Source organism: Oenanthe melanoleuca, chromosome 1, assembly GCF_029582105.1.
Source record: "Oenanthe melanoleuca isolate GR-GAL-2019-014 chromosome 1, OMel1.0, whole genome shotgun sequence".
Lineage (NCBI taxonomy): Eukaryota > Metazoa > Chordata > Aves > Passeriformes > Muscicapidae > Oenanthe > Oenanthe melanoleuca.
Genome location: NC_079333.1, coordinates 4,122,598 through 4,146,700, shown reverse-complemented (window position 1 = coordinate 4,146,700; position 24,103 = coordinate 4,122,598). Strand labels below are relative to the sequence as shown.

General features: G+C 36.4%; 1 protein-coding gene across 2 annotated transcripts in view; it reads right to left on the bottom strand.

Moving 5' to 3' along the window:
- Positions 1–23,809, bottom strand: part of LOC130257195 (ephrin type-A receptor 6) — a 271,650-nt gene extending 247,841 nt beyond the window's left edge. For both annotated transcript variants that reach the window (XM_056499489.1, XM_056499481.1), the window contains exon 1: positions 23,149–23,809. In XM_056499489.1, the coding sequence (XP_056355464.1) occupies positions 23,149–23,794 (646 nt within the window). In that variant the 5' untranslated portion in view covers positions 23,795–23,809. The remainder of the gene's footprint in view (positions 1–23,148) is intronic.
- Between the last annotated feature and the right edge of the window lie 294 nt (positions 23,810–24,103).

Here is a 24,103-nt window from a genome sequence, read left to right as displayed (position 1 = left end):
ATTTTTTGAAAGGAAACTAAATTTTGAGTCCCAGGGTTTGATGTTCCAAAGTACTTTCCCCATTATTTTCTGTCATCTGGAAATTCAGAAGCTGGGATAGTACAGAAAACCATAATCTGCATTATTTTAGACATAATTTCTTAGTTTCCTCATTAAGAAGGCACTCTAACAAAATTACTGACATAATTTCTATATTTTGTGAAAGTAATTTAATGTGGGTTATTAATGAGTATTCTCTAATTTTTGTTCCCATATGTCCACTCATATAATTCTTTCACGCTTTAAATTAGATGTATGGTATCTCTTTAATTCATCTTTTAGTTCATTCCTACAGGGAATAAAATGTGAAACTGGACATGGTTTGGAGCACCCTGGGGCAGTGGAAGGTGTCCCTGCTCATGGCAGGGGGCTGGAAGTGGATGATTTTTAAGGTGCTTTCCAAGCCAAACCACTCCATGATTCTATGAAGTGCAGTAATATTATCCTAATGCTACAGAAATAAATGCTCCCTTGTGGGCATTATAATGAAATAAAGTCTTTTAGTGGAATAAGTTTGCAAAATTAAGTAAATTATAAGCAAAATTGTTAAAAGCCCCCAACCCTTGCTTTGAAGGGAGTAGTATTAACAGCCAGAAGAAAACCAAATCAGTAAAAATAATGATAAAAAATAAATCACTGCACGTGTCATAAAATTTGGGATTAATAAAATCTCTGGAATATATCTGATAAAACCATAGTGATGTAAAATTTTGATTCCAGTACAATAAAAATACTTCAAGCCTAGGACAGAGATAATGACTACCCCATAAAGTATAAATCTTTGAAATTGCTCTCTGGTTGTATTAAATATTTCTTCCCAATAAAAATGGAGTAATGTAAGGTGCTCACACAAAAGTGTCTGTTCATATAGGTACATAAATACAGACAATTAGACATATATGGACACACATTTAAATACATACCAGTGTTCTTAATTAGATTAATTCCACCCATACTTAGAAAGTCCATATTGAAAATAAGGAATTAAGTCATCACAAGCAAATGAGCACTAAGGGGAGAGCTTTGGCACATCATTATCTACTACCCTGTGCATGTTCTTAGCACAATAATGATCATGCTGTGGTCTCAGCATTTCCTGAAAGTTCATGAATCAAGATGATGCTGGAGCTGTAAATATGCAATACCTTGGATGTCACAGATTCTTTCCTGTAGGAGACACGTGGAATAGGAATTCCTAAGCACAAAATTAACATTTTCTGGCAGCAGAAAGGCAGGTCCTTCCTCCTGGGGATGAGGGCAAGACACTACAAACTTTTTCCAATGTCCTTTATATTTTTTTAGGCATTATCATCATCCTAAACAGTCTCTAAGCAGTTTTGATAGTTTCAATACTATTACTTTTGAATTTCTCCTTTAAATTACTAGTCTGTACTTTTAGACTTGGTTTTAATACAGTTTTTAGTGAATATTTCCTAATTGCTTATTAACAACTAATTAATTTATACAGGAATGCTAAAAAACTCAAAAAGAGGAATAAAAAGCCCTGGGAAATAATGTGGAGGCACCATCAGTACTCACAAGCAGTAACCACAGTACAATAACTCAGTCAGGGGGGCTCACAGCTGCTCTCTGTCATCAGTGGGATGCTAAACCACTTAACTATATTAATAAATACAGCACTTCATTTATAATCAACTAATTGGTCTGTAAAATTCAGCTTTTTTGGAGTAGAAGTAAGGGCAGAAATCAGGACAACAGATCTTCATTCCTGAGCTTCAATATCTCTTTTTGCTGCTAAAAATGTGAGTCAAAGCCAGTCAACCTCAGCCAAACCTTGCATTTGATTTTTTTTCATATAATACTGGCAGTTTAGGAACAAAAGCCATGTCAGATGATAAAATTTTAACAAGTAAAGCTGTTTAATGACTGTAATCCAGTGCAATGTACATGACTGGTTCAACAGTTAAAGAGTTAGGAGGCAGGTGGATAAGGGAAGGTCATCAGCAAAATTACATAAATATATCTCCTCAGCTCTGTATAAAAGAGTTTAAACAGCATCTGAAGAGCACAGCATATCTGCAATCTGGATGTATCTGGTTAGCACAAGTTTTATTTATTGATTCCCCTATTTTAATTCTCAACATCTCTCATTTAGCCTAATAGAATACAGATGGCAATGCTGGAAAGTGCAACAGAAGTGAAAAACAAAATCTTTTCAAGATGCTCTTTAGCAGTTAATTCAATTACACTTTCTTGTTCTTCATGGTAAAGAAATGCCTCCTTCTTCCAGAATAAGGTGAAAAATTATGATATTGTCACTTCAGGATCTGACAAATACAATTAGGATTAAATTATTCTCACTCCAGTGAGAACAACAGAGCCCAACAGAAAGAACTGTGTGTAGCTGGGTCACCACAAATTGGCTAAAATCAATTAGAATTTAGAAGTGATAGTTTAATTTCCAAATTTAGCAAAGAAGAAAACTGCAGTAAGTACAAGATTCCAATATCCAGAACATTCTGTCAAGCCCCTCTGATCCCAGGAATTCAAATCACTAAGTACCTCATTAGTTGACTCTTCGACTTCACTATATTGACTTTTACAAGTCAAACTATGTACTGGTCAGGATGTTCCACACGATGCTTTAATTAATGCATCTATAGATGACTATTTTTCAAAAGTGTTACTCAAATTAAGGTTCAAATTAGTTATAGATTTTGTGCTCTGCTTGAAATATTAGGACCATTCCAGCTGGTACTTTGCAGCAAGCTCCGTTCATCAGACATTTGATGGTTTCACAAGAAACCCCTAAACACTTTAACATCTTATTCTGTATTAGGGGGAATTCTGAGTCAGGTCATCACATGGAAAACATGGAAATTTTGTGCCTCCAACAGTGCAGAAGTTGGAAGAGCATGAGTCACATCACAGTGACAATGAGCTGTGTAACCCCTTTCCTTTTTCCTTTCCATCCCATCCCCTAGTTAGCCACAGGTGATTTCCCCCCCAGAAATAATTCTAAATGGTAACACTGAAATACTCTTAGGCTTGAGGCTGGCTGTATCAATGTAGCTTTCCTTCTGCACTTCACACAAGGCTCATGAAGATAAGTTTGGTCCAAGTAATATCAGTGTTTCTGCAGGGCTTTAAGTACAAGGTATGTGGGATGCAGTTCTACAAAACTTGTCACTTAAAGCTTCCAAGTATTAAAGGATTTGATGATGTGAGGCATCTTGAGAGCAAACATCTTCAGTCAAGATCTGAGTGTACAGGTTTTCACAGGACACTGAGGGTCCTTCAAATAATTTAGTTCATGACACCAAGGGACATTACTGCTTTGATTTTCCATCTTGCTTTTGATCTCAAGTGCTGGTTTAGAAGAGAGCAATGTGAAAAATACTTAAGCAGGTAAGCAAATAAACTTATAGGTTTATATAAACTCCAAATATATTTCTATATTGGACAGATTCATGGTTAGTAAGATCTTGCAATCAAACCATTTGAGATTGTTCAGCCATAGAGGCAAGGTGAACCCAACTCTTACTTTTCATGCATGGAAGTAAATGCCCAGGACACTGCTTTGGAAGCTTGCATATTTATAGTCAGGTTACAGACTGCATGGATGCACCTGAGAAGAAGGAAAGTAACAAAGCAAGACTCTGGAAGTCTCAAAACTTTTGCAGGGTGCAATGGAGAAGCACCAAGTGGAGCAGCAGCTCATTTGCCTTCATTTGGGGATTTTGAAAATGCTTCCTTTGGATGATGCACTGGATTAACTTTGATAGTCAGTTGAAAAATTGAAGAGGTTCCAGTGCCATAGTTTGTAAGCTCTGAATCCTCTGAATTGGTACCAATAAGAGCAGTTGTTTGAGTAGCTTCAGAAGGACCAAAGATTGCAGTTTAACAAATATTGTCCTAAACCCAAGGGAAGGCTGTGTGTGATCTGCTCTCCTTTTCACACTTGACTGGCAACCAGTAATTCTGGTGAAGATAACACTTACAATCAAAGCTTTCCAAATCAAGCAGCCTTATTCCATGTCCATGAAAATCATCAGCAAAGTCTCTGTGTAATGATTTTAAAATGGAAAGTGCTGAGGCACCTGATGATTGTACAAATGCTAAGGTAGATACTTCTGCAGCTCAGAGTTATTTATCTATGGCATCAGTCATTATATCCTCCTCATGCACTCATCTTTTAAAAACCCCAGGGAAAATGCAGAGAGAAGATGATGACAAATCAAGTTAAGGTCCCTGAAAATTTGCAGCTTATTCCTGGAAAAATACATAGTTTTAAATAAAAGGCCAAGTGTTATACAGCAAAACTAAAATAGGAAATAATATTTTCTTGCTATTATGCAGGAATTTTGAAATAAAATTCATTGTTCTCTCTATCCAAATCACATTTGAACAACAACTCTACCTTAACCTACAAAAGCAATAAAAAAAATAATGTTTTGCAAGGAAATTAATCCTCCTAGGTGAAGATATGAAAAATCCTAAAAAATAACAAACACATACATTAAATCCAGTATTCTATACTGCAATAACTTCTAGTAGAATAATTAACAATATTTCCTTTTTACCTTTATTCATAGCTGCATGAAAGCAAAAGGAAGTTTTCTCTGCACAAAAAGGGACAAGTTCAGTAGAAAAATAACTGGGACTAGAACAATGCTTAATAGCCTCTAAAATTTACTAGACATTTGTCAAAATGAACAGTTTGGTCTTAAGACAAAATGACAATGCTGGAGGTATTTGGAAAGCACTGGAGACTACAAGCATATGTTCTGAGAGCATTAAACAGCAAGAATGCATTGGCAGAGGTTTCACAAATATTTGAAAATATAATTATGCAAAAAAAAGCCCCCAAAACACAAGCCTCAGACTCAAAATCATGTCAGTTCTTCCTCAATCAATCTAAATCACTCAGTATCCCATGTGAAATGGAACCCAATCTCTTCATCTAATTGCTATGATAATTATCCTCAGATACTGGCAGAACAAGAACAGTCCATCTGTGAAAGAACTCAGTGCTGCATCACAAAATCATTTTGCAAAAAATAAAGAATAGCCTCAGTATGTGGGAGAGAGAGTAAATGTGTTTTTCTAGCTGTGTATGGGAAATGCATTTTTAGTATACTTTAAGATGATCACAAGAGGATCAAAATACCCACAAATACATGTCTAAATAAGAGAAAATATTAAATAATTATATATTGTCATGGATTTCTATCACATGTTGTAAAATAGACAGTAAGGTAAAGGAGTACAAAGTAACAAAGCATAAAAATTCATCTTTCTTTGGAGTCATATTCAAACAAATTAAAATCTACTATTTCAATTATATATAACATGTCTAAGGTTGAAAGTCCCTCTGTCTGGAAACTCTTACATTAAATATTCAATACATTTATAGTTTTCTATTGCTACTTAATTCTACTAATTAAAAATAAACAACCACCACCTTTTGGATGACCCAAGGAAGCATTTATTGATAAACTCATCAGGCAAGTAAGAGTTTCTTTCCAAATGGACTTTGATCAACATAATTCAAGCAAATCTTTATTAATCCTGTTCTTAGCCACTTGTGCAATAGACAAAGTGACCAGACTCATATCAGAATGCTGCCTTCTCCTCCATGGAGACAGATGTTTGCTGTGGTATTTTCTTTTTCATTACATCCCCAAGACATTCAAGTTCATTTATTAAGACTGAATTACTCTAACACCCTCTCTCCTGCCTTGACAACACATTTTGCTCTGTTAGTCCCTGTTCAGAATATTACTGCAAAGATCACCTCTACAGGTTTTTGCATCCCATTTCTTTATCCTTTTTCCTTCTTTATACTGTCAAATACAAGCCCCTTGTCTTCCTGCTGATGGTCTACCCAAGCTCACTTTTCTTGGCATTCTACCAGCTCCCCTCTCCTCAGCTGGCTTCAAACACCAACCCTCATTACCACCTTTCCAGTCAGGCATTTTTGTGCTTCCCTGCTTCATAAACATCTGAAGAATAATTTCATTATTCCTACTGAAATATCCCTCACCTGCCATCAAGCCTGCACAAATGATTTTAAAAAGCCAGTGCTGAGCTGAGACTGCAGACACTGCACTGCCCAGCAACAACCCATTCACTCTGCATTCACTTGTGGAGCCAAAATGGGCTGGAAGTGGATTTTAGGGAAGTTCTTACAGCAGCTTTTAAACAGCACTTAGATCTAACAGGTTTCTGCCCTACCATTTACTTGTACAAGTAATACAATGACAAAACGAGGCAAGGATATTACTTTATAATCTGTTTCCTGAGTATTGATGTATCTCTAAGGAATATCACTGTTGGTTTTTTTCCTGACAAACACAAAGCACTGAATTCTCACTTTTGTTATGGTTACCCCACCATGCCAACACAAGGTCTCATTCACCCAGCACTGATCAGTTTGTATGATTGGAGTATCTTCTCAAAGAAACCCCCTGCTAAATATGAAGTTTTCAATCCTTTCCCCCCCTTCATCTGCTGACTGAATCAATACTATAATAGATGTACTCTCATTAAAAAAAAGAACTTCCCACTTTTGACACTGCACTTGGCCAAACAAATGCAGGCAGTTTAGGTTCTTTCTTTGTCTAGCCCAGTACCACAACACTGCTGACCCAAGATTCCTGGAGCTATTTCATGACATTCCCTCATTATCTCAAGCCTATCAATTTATGTAAAGGTAAGTTCAGCCACAATGACTGAGATCAGTTTGAACTGTTTCACTGTTTGAATAATCCAGGCAGATCTTTTTTACTTATTGCTATAATAACATTTCAGTGTCTTCTGGGGGGCTAAGACTGCTTAAAGACTTTTAAATGTAAAATATGGAGCTGCTTTAATTAAGATTCCAGCCTTGCCAGAGACCTGTGGGCTATCCTGATGATATATGGAGGGATGTACAGAAATATTTTTGAAAAATCTTATCTTGCAACTTAAAAGTAGCAACACTGACTTGCATTTTAATCTAATCCAGGTGAAACTGAGAAGAAAAAAAACCACAGATTTTGACTTTTCCACTACTAACAAGGTATTTGATAAAATTCCCCCAAAGTTTAGGAAATGTAAAAACAACCACTCATTCTTCTGCCTCAAAGCACTTTAAATTTATCAATCATGCTGGAAGCTATTTATGTGCCACTAAATTTTATCAGAATTTGTTATGTTTGCACAGCTCTGAAGCTGCTCAATGTGTCTCTTTCTGCATAATGTTTCTTGGCTCTGCTGCCACCTGCAGCAAAACAGAATGAAGGCCCAGTAAAGATATTTCTGTCCTAATTTGCATCATTCATTTCCAGTCCCTCTTCATTGCCCAAATGTACTCCAAGTTTGAGAAGGTAATAGCAAAGGGTGACTTCTAAACTAATCCAGACCTTTCAAAATGTTCAAATGCTTTGTGAATAAGAAAAAAAAAAAAGTAAAAATAATGTATTGGGAGACTGATATGCTCATTTTTTTGATTAGACCAAAAAAAAAACTTGAAATCATGTAAAAATTGAAACATCTATACCTAAATAATTAGAATTTTCAAAGCATCACTTCCCCTTTCAAATTTCTAAATACTAATAAAGTGGAAGGAGTTTTATGATGTACTTAAGTTTCTTTTAAGGTAGAAAACAAAAAAAAAAAATTCACAACTTTTTCTTTCTTGGGTGTTTTTTTGTGTGTTGTGGTTTTTGTTCTCTTCTTTACAGTAACAAATATAAACCTGCCATCACTATCTTTGAATATCCAGTTTAAAACTAAAAATAAATGCTTAGATGGCTGATCTATTCAAATATTGCTAATTAGAACAGATGGAAACTACAGCAATAGTCTAATCCAACTGCCAGATATGTACTCCTGAAAAATACCAATAATACATGTGTGTCTTTTTAACCATGAAGTCATAGGTAAAATCTTTATAATAATGGAGGTTTTATATCTTAAGTCCAATCAGAACAAAAATTATGACTACTACAGATTAAAAATATGGTGCAAGAATTAGGGTGGCATCAATTAGAAAGTAAGATTTGTTCCCTCTTTCTCAAAGACTATAATTTATGGCTTTCAAAGTGGAAAGCAAGCAGCTTAAATGAAAGAAAAGCAATGTATCAAATTATTACTGAAAGGGACAACAGCCTAGAAGAGCTTCCCAAGATTTCTCTCTTTTATGAAAAGTCTACTGGTTTTATTGGTCATGATAAAAAAGCTCAGGGTCTTATCAAATTCTCTTTTTTTTAAACTCATATTGAAAAACAGCTCAGTTTTTCAAGTGGCCTTGTAAGAACTGGATGCCACTTTACATCACTGTCCTAATTTACAACACAATTTGAATGAAGCAAACTTCATATTGGGTCACTTGTGCACCCTTCAAGCAAAGCAGAGGACAAATTTCAAGTTATGATAACCAAGATCAAAAACTCCAGTTATGAAACAAGTTCCTCTCCTCTGGAAATAAAGGCATCTGCTTTTTAAACAACAATCCCCTTATAAGCCCCTCTACTTCAAAATCCTACCATGAATAAATCCATCAGAAGAAATCTCTATAAACCAAAGCCTGGAGAAAGAAATGGCAGAAATTGAACATTTTCTAATAATTTCAGCGCTGTTGTTGATGAGAGATGAGAAGCAAAAGTAAAATGATGAAGGAAACCAGTAAAATGTTCTAAGATTTCCTCCTTGTGTGCATTCTGTCATATTAGAGACTTATTTTTGACATACTTGTCCTGGCACTTAAAATTTGCTGTGTTGCATCCCCACATGACAGAAGATAATTTAGTTCAGTAGCTACACCTGTTCACTGACTGAGCCCATGCAGTTGCACAGTGGTTCTTGCCAGATTAATTTATCCTGTGAAACTTTTACTGAGGGGAGAAGGAAAACCTCCAGCTTCATTTAGAGGTCTTTCTCAGCAGCTTTTTTTTTTTACTGGACACAAGAGTTGATTGATGACATTTAGTTGGATATTTTTTTTCTGCACTAGCCTCTGTCAAAAAGATGACTTCTAAGGACAATGGAGAGGGAGATCTTTGGCTGCATTCAGCATTTTGAACTGCCAAGCAGATGCCTTAGAAGTTTATAGTTTTAAAATATTGCTCAAAGAACCCAGTAGAGGTTGTGACCCTACTGGGCTTGGTACTGCACAAGTTTAAGTGAAAATATGAGATCTATGCTCCAAAGAGTTTCTGAACTCATCCTCTCCATCAAAGATAATAAAACTCTTTGGCAGCAAATCCAGATTTGGTTTCAAGCTACAACAAATAGAAACTTCAGTTGATCCTCTCTTTGGTCTGCCACAATGAACTCCTGTCAAGTGATGAACAACAGAGCTTCAGAAATGATGAAAAGGGAAAAGAGACTAGAAAACTCAGCACTGAATCTGAGCTTTTCATTCTGAAAATTCCATGATGCAAACTGAAGGGGGAGATCTGTTGCTTCAATGGAGACACACTGAGATGGGAGAGTGCAGAGTGCCTGTGGAGACCATCCCAGAAGGGGTTAATAAGCAGAGGAACTGGATCCATTGGGATCCTCATGCCAGTGACACTCTGCTAGCACCACAGTTATATGGGCTAGGCAGAGATGTGAGCTGGATGCTCACCTAAACTCCCCCTAAATGAACGAGTTCAGGCTTCAAAGGGAACTTGAATGCACACACTCAGAATAATGGCACTTGGATCACTGCTGGTGACCTCCAACACAGCCCTAATCCTGGTTCATGAACAACTTCATTCCTTGAAATGACAAAGAAAAATTTCTATTTAGAACCAGTGCAGGAGAAAAAAAAAAAAATCAGATCTCATTTCCCATAGGCACTGAAAAATTATGCCTGCTCTAGAAAACAATAAGAATATTTCATTTGCAAGAAGAAAAAGATGTTTAGAGTTCAAGTTCTATGACTGGACAAAGACTGAAGATATTCTGAGAGTATTTCTTTTGTTCCTTTTTAAATATTAGAAAATACAGAGTGAAAAATGAAGAGCAAAGGTATTCTCTTTTTTTGTCTCAGAAGTGCAACTTTTCCAAAGAGTACTGATTTTATTTTTAGGGTAGCTTCAGTTAAGAGACTTTAATAGAAAGACACACAGCTGTGGAAAACTGCATCCAAGCATCCTTCATATTTCAAAGCAAAATGGTATAGAATTAAAGAGCAAAAATTTAAACCTCTTGCTTGCTACACTGTTTTATTTTGTGTCTCAATGGGAAGAGAATGACAGATGGAAGTATAAAGTGTGTTTACTCCTATCGGGCCTTTGATATGCAAATGCTTGTTCTGAAAGAATGTGAAATTCACTGACCAGCAGACAGAAGAGGAGCATCACAACCTTAGGGAGAAGAGAGAGATAAACACTCCTTGGCAAATGCATTCTGAGCACTGACTATGGCAAGCTCTGCCACAACACTCTCCTAGGGGAATTATTATGTTTTGAAATGTAATGTCCTGACAGTATTTAAATGCAAAGAGTGAAATATCTCAGGGATGCTGCTAATAAATAAAATACATTCACTCATTTGTCCCTATTTTTAAATCTCACAAATATACCTGCTGTAATTCTGCAGGGAAGCCAAAACAGTTTTCAAATACACTCACAACCTGTTTTCCACATGTAAAAAAACCAGTTTTGCCCCTTTCCACCCTGCTACGGCACAGTCTGCATGCAGGATGAATGCTCCAAGAAGGTCAGAGTATAGCACTGTAGTAACATTTCAGACCAAATAAAAACTACTTTGAGACATGTAGCAGGAGCTAAACAGTAATATTTTTAAGCTGATGACTTTAACAAGGTATTAAGATTACTAAAATGGTAAAGCTCAAAACACACTGACCTCCTGCAGATTCAGTATATTCAAGCTGCACAGTCTACTGATATTTTTAAAATACTTCTAAGGATTCATTGCATTTTCCCACTGTCACTAGCACAGAAATCTAATGAAGAATACTTGAAGGTTTCTTTTAAGTTATCCCTTTTTCAGGATACCTACCACAGCTAATTGCTCACAACAGAATAGAGATCATGAAATTCTCTCAGGTAAAAGTCCTTTTTGAGAACTAGAGCTACACATTATTATTGCAATAGCTTTCTCATGACTTTTCTCAGGAATGACAGCCACTGCTATCATTTGACTGCTCCTCAGAATGCCCATGGTTTGTATCTCTGCTGAAGTCTTCCTGATAAACAAAATAACCCCCCAACAAACAAATAAACCCCACAAAAGTCAATGGCAAAGCACTAAGTCTCTTCAGAATGGAAAAACAAAGTAGTGCAGAAAGACCCAGGAGATTGTATGTGGAAAAGTAAAAGTGCTGATGCTCTCAAAGTTAAAGCAAAAAAAAATAAACACTACCTGAATATCTTTCCCATTACTACCACTCACTTCTACATTAACAGGAGAGTTTCACTGTGCCCTTGTCCTTGATGTTCAGGTTAAATTGCTCTGCTGCTACTGTTAACACTTAGGTAAAGCAGGATAAGGTGTGGGTATAAAGAGCCAATCAAATACCAATTACTTAAATTGCTTCCATAGTAGCTACACTGTGGGTTTTTTGGATGCAGGCAACTGTAAAAACTACTGAAGACAGAGATTTAGTCAAAAATCAATAGGTTGTTTTATAGCCACTGAGCCTTCAGTTCTTTCTGGTTTACCTAATTTATTCCTAAAGTGTAGCAAAGTCTATAAATCAGAAACAAAGATAAGTTTTACAGCTTTCTCTTGAAGGAAAATCTTTCATTACACAGGTCCTTTTCTAACTAACTGTAAATATTACTGCCCAGTAGATTCCCCCATTGCTTATTTTTTCTTACAAATTATATTACTTTTATTGCTAAGAAGATTGGATGTTACTTCAGAGAAAAAAACCAAACAAAAACCAACCAACTACAACTCACAAAAAACAATAACAAAGAAAACCCCTTTAAAATTTGATAATTTTGAAATTAGAACTTTCAAATTTTAGATAAAATACTCCTCATCACAAAATTTTGCAAGACATTTACAATCCAATAGTTCCTAGATACATGCAAAAGAGTCAGTATTAAATTTAGGAATCCTTTCTTGGACACTGCAACACTAGTAAAAAAGAGGTGAAAAGACTGGAAAATGTTTTAAAAGCATGTTGACAATTTAAGAGAACTTAGGCACTGGTACAAGAGTAGTAAGATATCAAACAGTATTTAATCTGTGGATCTTTTTCCTTTACAATACCACCACACAAATTTATTCCAATTCAACACTCATGGGATAAGAGCAATCTCAAAGCTGCCTTTTAAAATGATGAGGTTAGTTTGGGATCATTAGACTAGGCAATGTGTTTTATGAAATCATATCATTTTATCCATGGACAGCTTTTTACAGTTAAAGAAAAATTACTTCTCTCCATAGGCTATGGTGAATAGCATGACCTGTATTTTTAAAACAATAGCACATCTCCACAGAGAGCAATCTGAAAATTACTTGCAGATTTTTGCATTTATATTATAATTAAATTTTACACCAACTTGTGCTTGAGGTAGCTGTTGCAAAAGAAATATTCTCATTTAGTTGGGGAGGAATTCAATTCAAGCAAGGTTTCTCTACTCACAGGAGCTTGTGTTATGGCATTTTTAGATTTAAAGACAGCACAAAGTTATTCCTAAGTTTAAAAATGCCACAATAATCCAACAATGTCAGATCCATAGCATAAAACAGCCTGAACTCAGAGTAGATTTTCCTGGCAACTTGGCTTCATATACTGCACATTTATACTTAAAAAACAAATGAACAAACAACCCTAAAACAAAGTACCCAATAAACTCTATGGAGGACTGCTGCACAAGTATTAAATCACAATAGTGGAGGATTATGGAGCTATAAAGTTGATGACCACATTTTTTTTTTTCCCTGATGTATTAACAATTACTTAGCCAAGCACTGACTTATTTCTGCTTTGCATGACCTTAATGGAAATTAGCCACAATTTTCCTTTGGAAACTACAGATCTTTCACTCACTATCCCCAAACTGCACCATCACCCCATCTCCAAATGAATTTTAAAAGTCTCATCAGAATCAGAACCCAGAGCTGCTAATGATTAAATGGTTTGATATTGAAAATTCTGAGTTTAGTATGCAGTATTTCCATGAGCACAAATCAGCATTTATCACTGGATAAACAACCTCATAAAAGTCCACAGACCAGAAGAAGTATATTTCAATAATTATCTGCTAGTCTACCTCATGTATAACTTGAGAGGAATTATTTGTTTCCTATGGCCCCATACAACCTCACTCCTGCTATCAGATTAATCCTGATTAAAAATGATTTCTTGCCTCTTGCATTTTTAATTCTAAAATTGGTGATGCCAGCTGAGCAGACAAGTTTGCAACATTTGGTGGTGGCTGTCAACAGGCTGGCACATGGCAGTAAATAAACAGTTAAATACATTCAGCTGCATAGAAACAAAAGGTGAAAATTACTTTGTTCCAGCTACTTTGTCCCATTGATCAAAGTGAAAACTTAAGGAATTCCAGCAGGAGAAGCACGGCCAGCCCTCCACAGACTGACAAGGAGCCAGTATTGATAATGACAAAATTTATGACTGACACCTTTGTATAGGAGAAAAGGGAAAGGAAGAAAAACTTCTGTGGAAAGGGAGGAAACTTGAGTAGTTTCAAGAGAAGTCATGGAGATGGATTGGCTTCTGAGCTGCACTGCTGTTGGAAGGGCTCTTGGCAGGAGGGGAGGATCAGTAACTGGAACTCCAAAATGTCAACTACCTTAGTTATGGATAACAAATTCTGAGAGAAACTCTAGATCTTAGTTAACAAAGATTTATTGTTTGACAGCTTCAGAATCCCACAGTGTTTCAGTAGATGTGCTGAAGGTTCTGTTTTGAAGGGTTTTGTGGGATCTTTTTGTTTGGATTAGCTTCCACCCCCCCTTAATTTTACTTTTTTTTTTTTTTTTTTTAAATTTTACATCATATCCCAGGAGAATATTCTGCTGGGAACAACCTTGAGTTTCCTGAGGTTGCTGGCCTGGAGATGGTGGGCTACTGAACCTAGTGAATCCTTCTCTCCTGCAAAGTAAATATCCCAGTGAGGGAAGGTGATCCTTGGGAGCCAAGCTGCTGCAGTGAGCTTGTGCTGTTCTAGCTGGGTATCTAGGGATGTGTGTGCTAACAGCAGAATAAATTATGTAAAACAGGTCTCCTACCTACCAGGGAAACATCTAACTCAGTCAAGGACTGCACTTGAAATGTCTCTCTTTAAAGAAAAGTTGCTTCAAAGGGATACTGATCAAAGCATGAATAAATTCCCAAAGGACATGGAAATGTATGCATAGAGAGATTATACTCCAAATGCTAACAATGAATGTTTAGTTATTTGGTATCAGGCCATTATATAATAATAGTTATGGATGTGAAATGTCTTAATTTTGCTGTGACAGCTTGACTGTATTCCCAGATGTTAAATATTTCAAAGCTTATCTTACATATATTCATAAACAAGATGAAAGTGTTAATTCTAATTAAAATGATGCACAGTTCAGTAGCAGCCCTAATAAAGTCCCTGTGGAACAGTGAATTTAATAGCAGTCTATCTTTTATGCAGAATCAAAATGTAGATTTCAATTTTACTGTAAACCAATCTTCAAGGAGAAACTGAGCAGTCAGGATGGAAGAACTGAAAAATCATGTTAGAGTTATTTCAATATGTGCAGAATTTTACATACCAGTATCTGTGTGTAATGGTAGTTCAGAAAGAAATTAGGGGAGGGGGGCAGTACAGGCAGGCAACAATCCTTCTCAAACTTCAGGAATTTTTCCAGTGTCCTGAAGTACATAATCTCACTTGGTAAATATTTATAGGACATGCTTGTGGTAATATTCCTCATCATATTTGCCCATTACAATTGTTCTTTCAATTATTTTTAATCAATATTTAAAAAACCAGAGTTTTAAATGTAATTCAATACTTGCACACGTGTACTTTCAAGATGCCTTCCCAAGGATAGTGAGAACTTTTGTGCCACCCAATTTTGTTTGTTTTTTCCCATTTGGCAAGAACTTAAGCTTGTGAGTAGCCTGAAAACTGCTCTGCCCAAAAAAAGCCTCACATGACACAAGTTTTGGTTGGTGCAGTTTCTGAGAACCTTTTGAATACCATTGCCCTTAAAATCTATGTTGTTCTGTGACACAATGACCTTATATTCTAGATAAGTTTTTCTAAGACAACTGACACTGGTTATTTTATATTATTCTCCATCTTAAGGTTTAGGAATAAAAGGGAAAGTGTGTTGGCTAATGGAAACCTTGTCTTATTTGCATTATTACTGAGACTAGCAAAAAGCAAATTTAGTTCAAGTTTTTGAACAGCCACACATGTTCTTTTGTATTCAAGACAAACCTCCTCAGAAATCTCTCTGTGCATTCACTGCTGCTTGTGATTCCTAGGCCATGCCATGCCAGAGAAAACCTCTTATTGATCACTTTTGAAATTATATTTCTCATCACAAATGCTTTAATAATTGACTGAATAAAGTGATGCTAAACCTCTATGGGAAGAGTTTCATTACAGAACATGCTTTATGGTTTATTTGTGAATGTGTTTCTGATTAATAACCTGCCTTGGAGAAAGTACTGGTGATTATCTTCAGATTTTGGATCTCCAATTTATGAGTTCTTGAAAGGAACAATCTGTATTGAAACAATAACAATATTCTAAAATGCTTCAATTATTTCAAAACATAAAATTAGGTGCTTTTGCTCAGAAGACTAAGGAAAAATCTTCAAAAAGAAAAAATCTAATTATTAGATTTTGAGAATTTCTGAGCCATTATATTACCTGTAATATATATTATGATTATATAATTAGGATTACAGATATTCTACAATTTGAGTCAGATTTCTTATTATTGAAAAAAAAAATACAATCTACTATAGTGCAAAAAATAGGAAACTTTCACTGAGAATTGTGACTAAAATTTTTATCTTGGTTTATATTCATTCCTCAAGGCTCCAACAGGAATAACAACAATGCTATAAAATGAATTTTCAAGGACAAATATATCAAGCCCTTATTATTTCAGAATTATTCTACTATAAGAAATGGCCAAGGAAATCCTTAAAGGACAATTGAGTTGTGCACACAGTTGTGCTCCTTTGGAAATCACTGGCCAAGGTTTGTCACAGCTCCCTCACAAAACATTTCTCCTTCACAACTTTTAACAAATCCCACGAGTAGCCCAAAGCATTTTGTATTCCACAAGTGTTATCAGGGCTTTGTAAGTGAACCATTCTGGCTTTACTCTCCTCCATTCTGGTTACACTCCTCCAAACTCAGATGGACATTTTCAGCACACTGGGGAAACCCACGTGCTGAGGATATACTGAAAAAAAAAAAAACAAAAAAAAAAAACACCACACTTCTCTTCCAGCTGCAGGAAATCCTCCTCAGCTGTATGAAGATGCAAGCAACCAATGCTTCTACATTTTATATGTACATGTACACTGAAATTTTACATTCAGGAAATACAGCAGCCCAAGGGTTTCACTCAAAGCTCACCCCCATTCAATATACTTGATTGGTGAAAGTTAAGGTTGATCATGTGTAAAGTGCAATGAACATCTCCCAAAGCAAATTCATGTGAAATTCAGTTTGAACTGAAGCTCTGACTCCCAGAAGAAGAAGAAAAACAAAACCATAGAAACCAAGAAAAAAATACAAAGCTGCATTACCCAAGAATGGAGGGACACAGTTTCTGACAGTGTCTCTGGGATGTGACACACATTTTGAGGACAAATCCTATGACAGCAAGGGGCACAGGACAATAACATGGAGTCAGTGCATTCCCTCTTCCCCTCCTGCTGCTCTACAGCATCCAGGCTGTCAGTCCTCCTGCTTTTTGGCAACACAGGAGAAACTTCAAGTTAAAAAATAACAGTTTTACAATGTACTTAGTCTACAGACGGTTGAATAGATGTACAGATACACCTGTATTTGTATTTTCTGTAAAAGTTAAAACAGCTTGTTCCCATTAGTACCACAATATTTCTTTGTGGCCATCACTGCAGTGCATTTCTTTCAGCAGAGCAAGAGCAAATAACTAATTTACTGTGGGCTGCTGCTAATGTCAAATCATGCAGCTCTGTTACCAAGTCACACACAACAACAGCAAAATCAATCCCTGCAGGCCCTTGGACAATTTTTGTCTACAGTTTATCAAGGATGGCTGGTAGGATCAATATCCAGCAATATTCACTAACAAAAACCTGAGGCAAGACACACTGGAGTTATCAGAATGCTTTTGTTGCTGAAGTTTCATGTCTGTGTGTACAAACAGAAAATATTGAAGTTTTTCAGTTTGAAACTCGCTGTTTAACCTCAGCTGGTTTCCTTGTTCTGCTCTCAAGGCAGGTTTCTATTCAGTGCACATTTCAGTAACAGAGTGAAAAACAGCAATTTCCAACATTAATTCAGTTTTCAAACAGTAAGTTTTCTATTTATGCATAATTTATTTAGGGGCAGTTACAAAATCAAGGCTTTGATTTGAATTTTTACAGTGAAATATTCAACTAGTGGCTATTGTAAGGTTCTTTATTTGCTCAAAATAATGCAAGTATGACATGACAAGAATGTGCAAAAAACTTTGCTCATTTATTATCATTGGAGTTTCCTTACTATATAAAATCAAATGTAAATGGTTGTTTGTTTTTTGGGTTTTTTTGTTATTCTTTAAATCCCTACTTTTGAAGCAGCATTCCTTTTCAGCTGTTTTATCAGACTGTGTTACCATTTGTCCAGCTGAACAATCTGCAGATGGCTGTAGATTAAGTAAAAAGGGGTTGACTGTGATTTACAATGTGAATTTATACAGCACTGAGATTTTTCTTGGTGCTAACTCAGTCATTGAAGACAAGTACCTTCAGGTACTTCATTAACTCCTAGCACTTTGTTGCACTAAAAAGAAAAAAAAAAACCAACACCACAACCAACCAAAACGTCCCCCCCCCAAAAAAAAAACCAAACTCAGTTACTATCTTAAATATTCAGATTTTTAAGGCACTAAAAAGATGTAAAAATGCTACAATAAAAAAAATCCAAACTAATGAAAACACAACAAATTAACCCCAAACCATGAACAGTCATCAAAACAAACCAAAAGTGTTGGGGAAAAAAAGTTAAACTACTGAATACAGCCACACCAGATCTGTCCAGATTGGTACAACTAAAAATTCCTTCTTTTGAAAGTATAAGTAATATCCCATCCATGCCACAGTTCTCCATCCCTCATTTACCTCCTGTTTCAGCCAGGCAACAATGCTATTTTTAATTCACACTAATTGCAAGCCTTAAGGACAGAATGTTTCTTGTTGTGCAAGTGGAAAGAGTAAAAGGGAAGGAGACACAGCCTGAAATAGCTTGGCACATGACCTGCCATTTAGAAATTAAAACCAGGATACAGGAACATAAAAGTGCTGCCAGTAGCATCAGCAATGTCTCCTCAGAACAGTGAGTAATTTAAATTTTTGTCTGCTGTACATACTCTTTTTTCCTAATGCATACAGGCCTAGAGTTCAGAGTTTTTCCATATGCTAGCAGTTATATGTGGTTAATTATATTCAGAAGCTTTGAACAGGTCATTATCAACTACTTTTCTATACTCTTACCTACAGATTTGCTATTATCCCAAACTTCTCTTTTTTTCCTCCCCATCCTTGTTTTTGGATTATACTAAAAACATTTACCAGTTCCATCTAAGAACTGAAGCTCGAATTGACAAATCACAATTCAACTTTATCTGTACTCAGAATTGAAAGTTTAAATTTGTGTTGAGTGTTCACAGATGTGCAGACTTACATAGGCTAAAGAGGATGATTTTCAGTGAAAAATATGTATAACCAATAGTCATAAAGGTTTCAAGTGCTATCACTGAAATGGTGAAATCTAAAGCTCTGCAGACAGACAAATTTAAAATAAACCATCATTGCCTAAGCACAGGAAATAAGTCTGAAGTCCTTTCAGAGTAGTCACAAAGCTGAGAATCTGTTATAAATTTCATTAAACATACAGTTGGTTATACCAAAAAAATTAATGGATTTTTTTTATTTTTTTAATTGACCAATAAGTCAGATACTATTAAAAAACAACTAATTAAAAGACAACTATTTAAATTATATCAATGAGAGATCAAAGCAGAGGGGATTATGATTGCTCTATTCTGCAACAGAGACAAAACTGTCAGTGGATCCTCTTAGTCTTCCACTCATTGAACATCTTTGACAAACTCTTGTTTCGGGTCGACAGGAAACAGAAATTTGAAGTTTTACCCCCTGTATCTTTGGGATCTACTCCAGCACAAGTGAACAATGCCAGCTGTGCTGCAGGAAGGACTCTGGTGGAAAGGATCATTTGTAGCCATGGAAGATTTTGTATTTTATCTCATTTTGTCCCTTTTTTTGTAGTCAAAAACCCTTCTATGCTTCTCCTTTAAAGATACTTCCTTCAGTGCCTGGTAAAGATTCGATCTCATGAGCAAATAAACACATGGAAGAAAACCCAAAATCAACCTTACACAATACTGTCTCTCTGTAACTCCAAAACTTGCATTTCAAAGTACTTCAATCCTCTCTTTTCCTGTTTTGATCCCAGCACACAGGTAATTAAAGCACGACTGTAACATGAACTGCTTGGTTTCCCAATAACAAAGCCACACTACAGGTACATGTATGAGGAGGAGAATAGGTAATATTTGAGAAATGAGAATAATTTCCCATTGGATCAGATGGAAGGGCTGAAGAAAGATCAGCTGTCAAAGCAGAAATCCTAACAGTGAAACATTACCACAAATTCAAGTGATGAATAATGGAAAGAAGTGTTTGTTCAATTAAAAACTCCATGTGTTCAGGCATTAGTATCCCTAGGAAGTGTTGTTCAGTCAACTCAAGGTCAGAGAATTTGAATTTCACATTTTCACTTCTTAGTCTATTTGTCTCAATTAAAATAAACCAGGTGAGTCTGTCAGTGCCTGTTGTTTTACATTTTTAACACTTAGCATCACTTCAACTGCACCAAATATACCCCACTTTGGAAGTGGTGGCTTCCTAAGAATATTCCCCAAGAAAAATCAACTTTTATGGCTGGTGAAATACAATTGTTCACTGTGTTTGATTGGTTAGGACTAAAGTAAAACCTGAAATTATTATAATAATGAGTATTTGCTATATATAATTGAATTTTTCTTTGCAATTAATTCCTAACCTTGAGTAATTCAGATAACTTTTGGTAAACCATTAAAAAGTCAAACTTCAGTTAACAGCCATCTAATTATTTCTATATCATACCCAAACAGAACTGAACCATTATGGTTAAGTTTATAAAAGGTTCCTTATCATGATTGTTTGTTCCTATGTAAAAAACCTTCACCACAAAGTCCTGGTATGACCTGTATATATTATACATTTGCTAAATTTAGCACAACTCATATCTTGAGCTGACATTCAGAGAACAGAGAGTATTGAACATGCCACTTTTAATTGTTGTTTACCAGAATCCTGTGCAGCATTTTCTCCTTCTAAACTGCAACTTGGTAATGGGGCTGGTGCCAATGAATTAGCAAAGCCAGCAGTTCATATCAGAGCCATTTCTTATCAGCATTGCCAAATCATTGCTTCTAGTTTATTCATTATGCCTAAAGATACAGAAGAATATGTGAATGATGCTGCTATTTCAGGGTTTTGAGGGGGAAATCTTGAAAAGTAGATTCAAATGAAAGAAATTGTTCATGTAATAAATTTAGAGAAGATTGTTATATTCCAGATTTTCCCATAAAAAACGTACAGAATACACAAATATCTGGGAATCTCCTGCAGTCAATGCCACTTCCCCCACACTGACTTCAGAAAAGGAAGACAGTCCCAAATTACTGGAAAATTTCCTATTAATACACCTCTGAACTAACTAGAGACATTTGGGAATACATTTAACAGGTATGGATATTTTCAATCCAGTTGGGATTCTTCTCAGACACTTCAGCTCTGAAATGATACTTTTAAAAGAAAATGCAATGGATAGGGAATACTCAGAGATCCACAGAAGAGTGATGCATAAATCTGACATATATCAAAAAAATTGAAATGTTGCCAGTTCGAAAAGCAGGTAGATGGGATTTAGGCAGCTGAAAATAACCTATGATTTTAAACAGCAGCACTAAAACTGATCAAAGACAGGTTTTATTCCCCCATTCTTGCTGCTTTGCAAAATGATGAGCAATGACAAAGGCAGAATACACTTCCTTATACCATTTAGTATTGTGTGAACAGAGAGTCTATATCTCTACAAATATCAAAACATAAATTTATTCTTTAAATTATGTGACAGATAAGCCATATTTGCCATGAAGTGCTTATTCCCCACTGAGCCACAGGCTGGGGTATAAAAAGTTTGACACTATGTGTAAACAGAAAAAAGTATACTCAAGTATCAGCAAGTATTTCCCACCACCCAATCATTTTTCAGAACAGACTTCAAAATGCAAAATTATTATTCTGTTATTTTCATGCAGAAGAAAGAAATGGTTCTCTCCTGAGTATGTCACAGATTATGCCTGCACAAAGCACTGACAGAATGGTGAAAACACTTTCAAGACTCAGATTTGCAACTCCAGCAGGGGAATGGGTGGGGCAAAAGGGCTTTGGGTTGGGGTTTGGGGGAAGGACCCAAAAAGATATGACAGTTTTATAAATAAAGATCAGGTCTTACCAGGCTAAGATAGACTGGCTTCTACTTTTCCCCCACCTAGCTCAAAGTATATTTTAAAAATTTTTCCCTCAGAGAGAGTTAGAAATGTTCAAGTATTTTTTTAATTTAATAGTTATTAAAGAGTTTGCTCAGGATTTAATGACAAGCAATAACTCTTTTAAACTCTGAATTTGTTATTCATGTCTCAGCCAAGAAGGAAAGTCTCAAACAGAAAAAAAAAAAAATGGCTGTCTGAAAGACATTTCTCACTACACATATCATGGTTCAGTTCACAACACTCAACAGCCACACTGAAAAAATCCCATTGCTCAAAGACATTTCCAGCTGTCCAAATATGCATCTCCACCAGCAGCTCTGGCACAAACGTGGCCATCCTGAACAGGAACCCTTCCACTCGTGGTTTGTACACTGCAGAGTGGGAACTACAGAAATTAAATTTAGTTGTGAGGGCATCTCATGCAGTTGGGCTTGCCTTGGGAGTGACACTCACAAAGCAATGCAAGACAAATGTACTCTGAGAAACTGTCAAGAAAAAAAAAAAAAAATAAACACAAAAACTTAGACTCACTGTAGAAGATTAAATGGGCAAGATCAACCTATGACAATTATTTCAAAACGTGGAAGCTCTATTAGAATTTTCTCAAGTAATAATTTGTAATTCTTGGGGTAAATAGGTAAGAATATGCAAAAACCTCATGGCTTTGGGTACTCTGTTTCACTTTGAATGTCCTGTTCAGCAGAGCAGATGACCAATTGTATAAACCAGTGGAGTGAACATACTGCAGAAAACATTTCTTGTAGACTTGGCTGCTGGCTGTATTTCTCATGTACAGATCTAGCCTATGACTCACTTGCATAATGGACAGGAATTCATTCAGCATTAAAATTTCAGAGCAAAATTCTTATCCCATTAAGTGAGAAACCTTTTGACCTTATGTACAATATTATGCTGGCTTCCAATAATGGCATTGTCAACACTGGATCTTTGCAACGAGTGTATTTTGATAATTAATGCCAGCAAGATCAGACAACAAAGTGAATTTCATTTTCTGACTACAGTGCATAGTGCTTTTAATGCTCTCTATTATCCAAGGCTGCTGTGTGCAGCTCGCCTAACACCACCCAATCTGAGAAATTCTTGAGCAAAATAGCAGAGTCATTTTGGTAAAGGATGGGTATGGACTCTCTCCCCCTTTTCTGCTACAAAGCCAATGTTGAATCACAGCAGACAGCCTCAGCAGCCACTGAGGCATCATTGTTCACAGCCATTACTACAGAAAAAAGCTCCTCATTCTCAAGCCATTTTGAGACTATTATGGACAGTGGATGAGAATAAGACAGTATATGACTTCTCTTAAAAATTAAAAAAAGAGTCAAAAAAATGTTTTCTCACCATGGCAGGAACCATCCAGCTCTTCATATCCCACAGTGCAGATGCACCTTCCCAGAGGCACCAGCCAATCCCCATCTGCCCCACAATACAATTTTGGGGTGTCGCGTTCCTCGGCGCTCTTGACGCAGGAGCCCCGCACTTCCACCAGCGAGGAAGAATCCACCCTGGGAATGGTGTCAGGAAACATGGCCAGGTTCCTGACCGTGAAAGGGCACTTCTTGTAGTAGACACGGACTGACACCAAGGCAATGCAAGCTCCAATGTCCTGGAAAGCAAGGTAAAACCCCTTCTTGCTGATGGGCCCCACTTCCCGAACCTCCGTGTTGAGCTTGAGGATACGGTCGCCCAAGTCCATCTGGGTAAAGCTCTCATCAGCAGCTATGGTATCAATTTTAGTGTACTGGTTTGGCTTGAATTTTACTCCATGGGGCTCATCTGACTCCATGTAGTAGAGATTGAAGGTTTCCTTGCAGGTGCCCAGCACCCAGGGAATGCTGTTGCAGTCCCGCAGGGTGAACTTCATCTCCACGTAGATTTTCTGCGCGGCGTCGCGGGACACCCAGGTGGTTTGCAGCCAGTTGTTCTGGTTGGGCTCCATCACATTGCACACCTGGTACGTGTGGATGGGCCGGTTGTGCTCGTCCATCTCGGTTATGGCATCCCACTGGAAAGGAAACAGAAGTGTCAGAAAACCAGGAAAAATGTGAATTATGCATAAACACACCCATGTGCCCCATGGATATGCACCTATGGCTTAATTATGAATAATTACTTCAAGTTCCATGGAAAGACAGAAGTTAAAATGATAACTACAGAACACAACACGAGTTTCATTTCAGAAGCTCCACAATAAATTTCTATTAGTAAAAACATTTGTTAGGCCCCAGTCATTTTCTATTAAAGAAGGAAAAAATATAGGCCATGTTTATATTATATATATATACACATCTCTCCA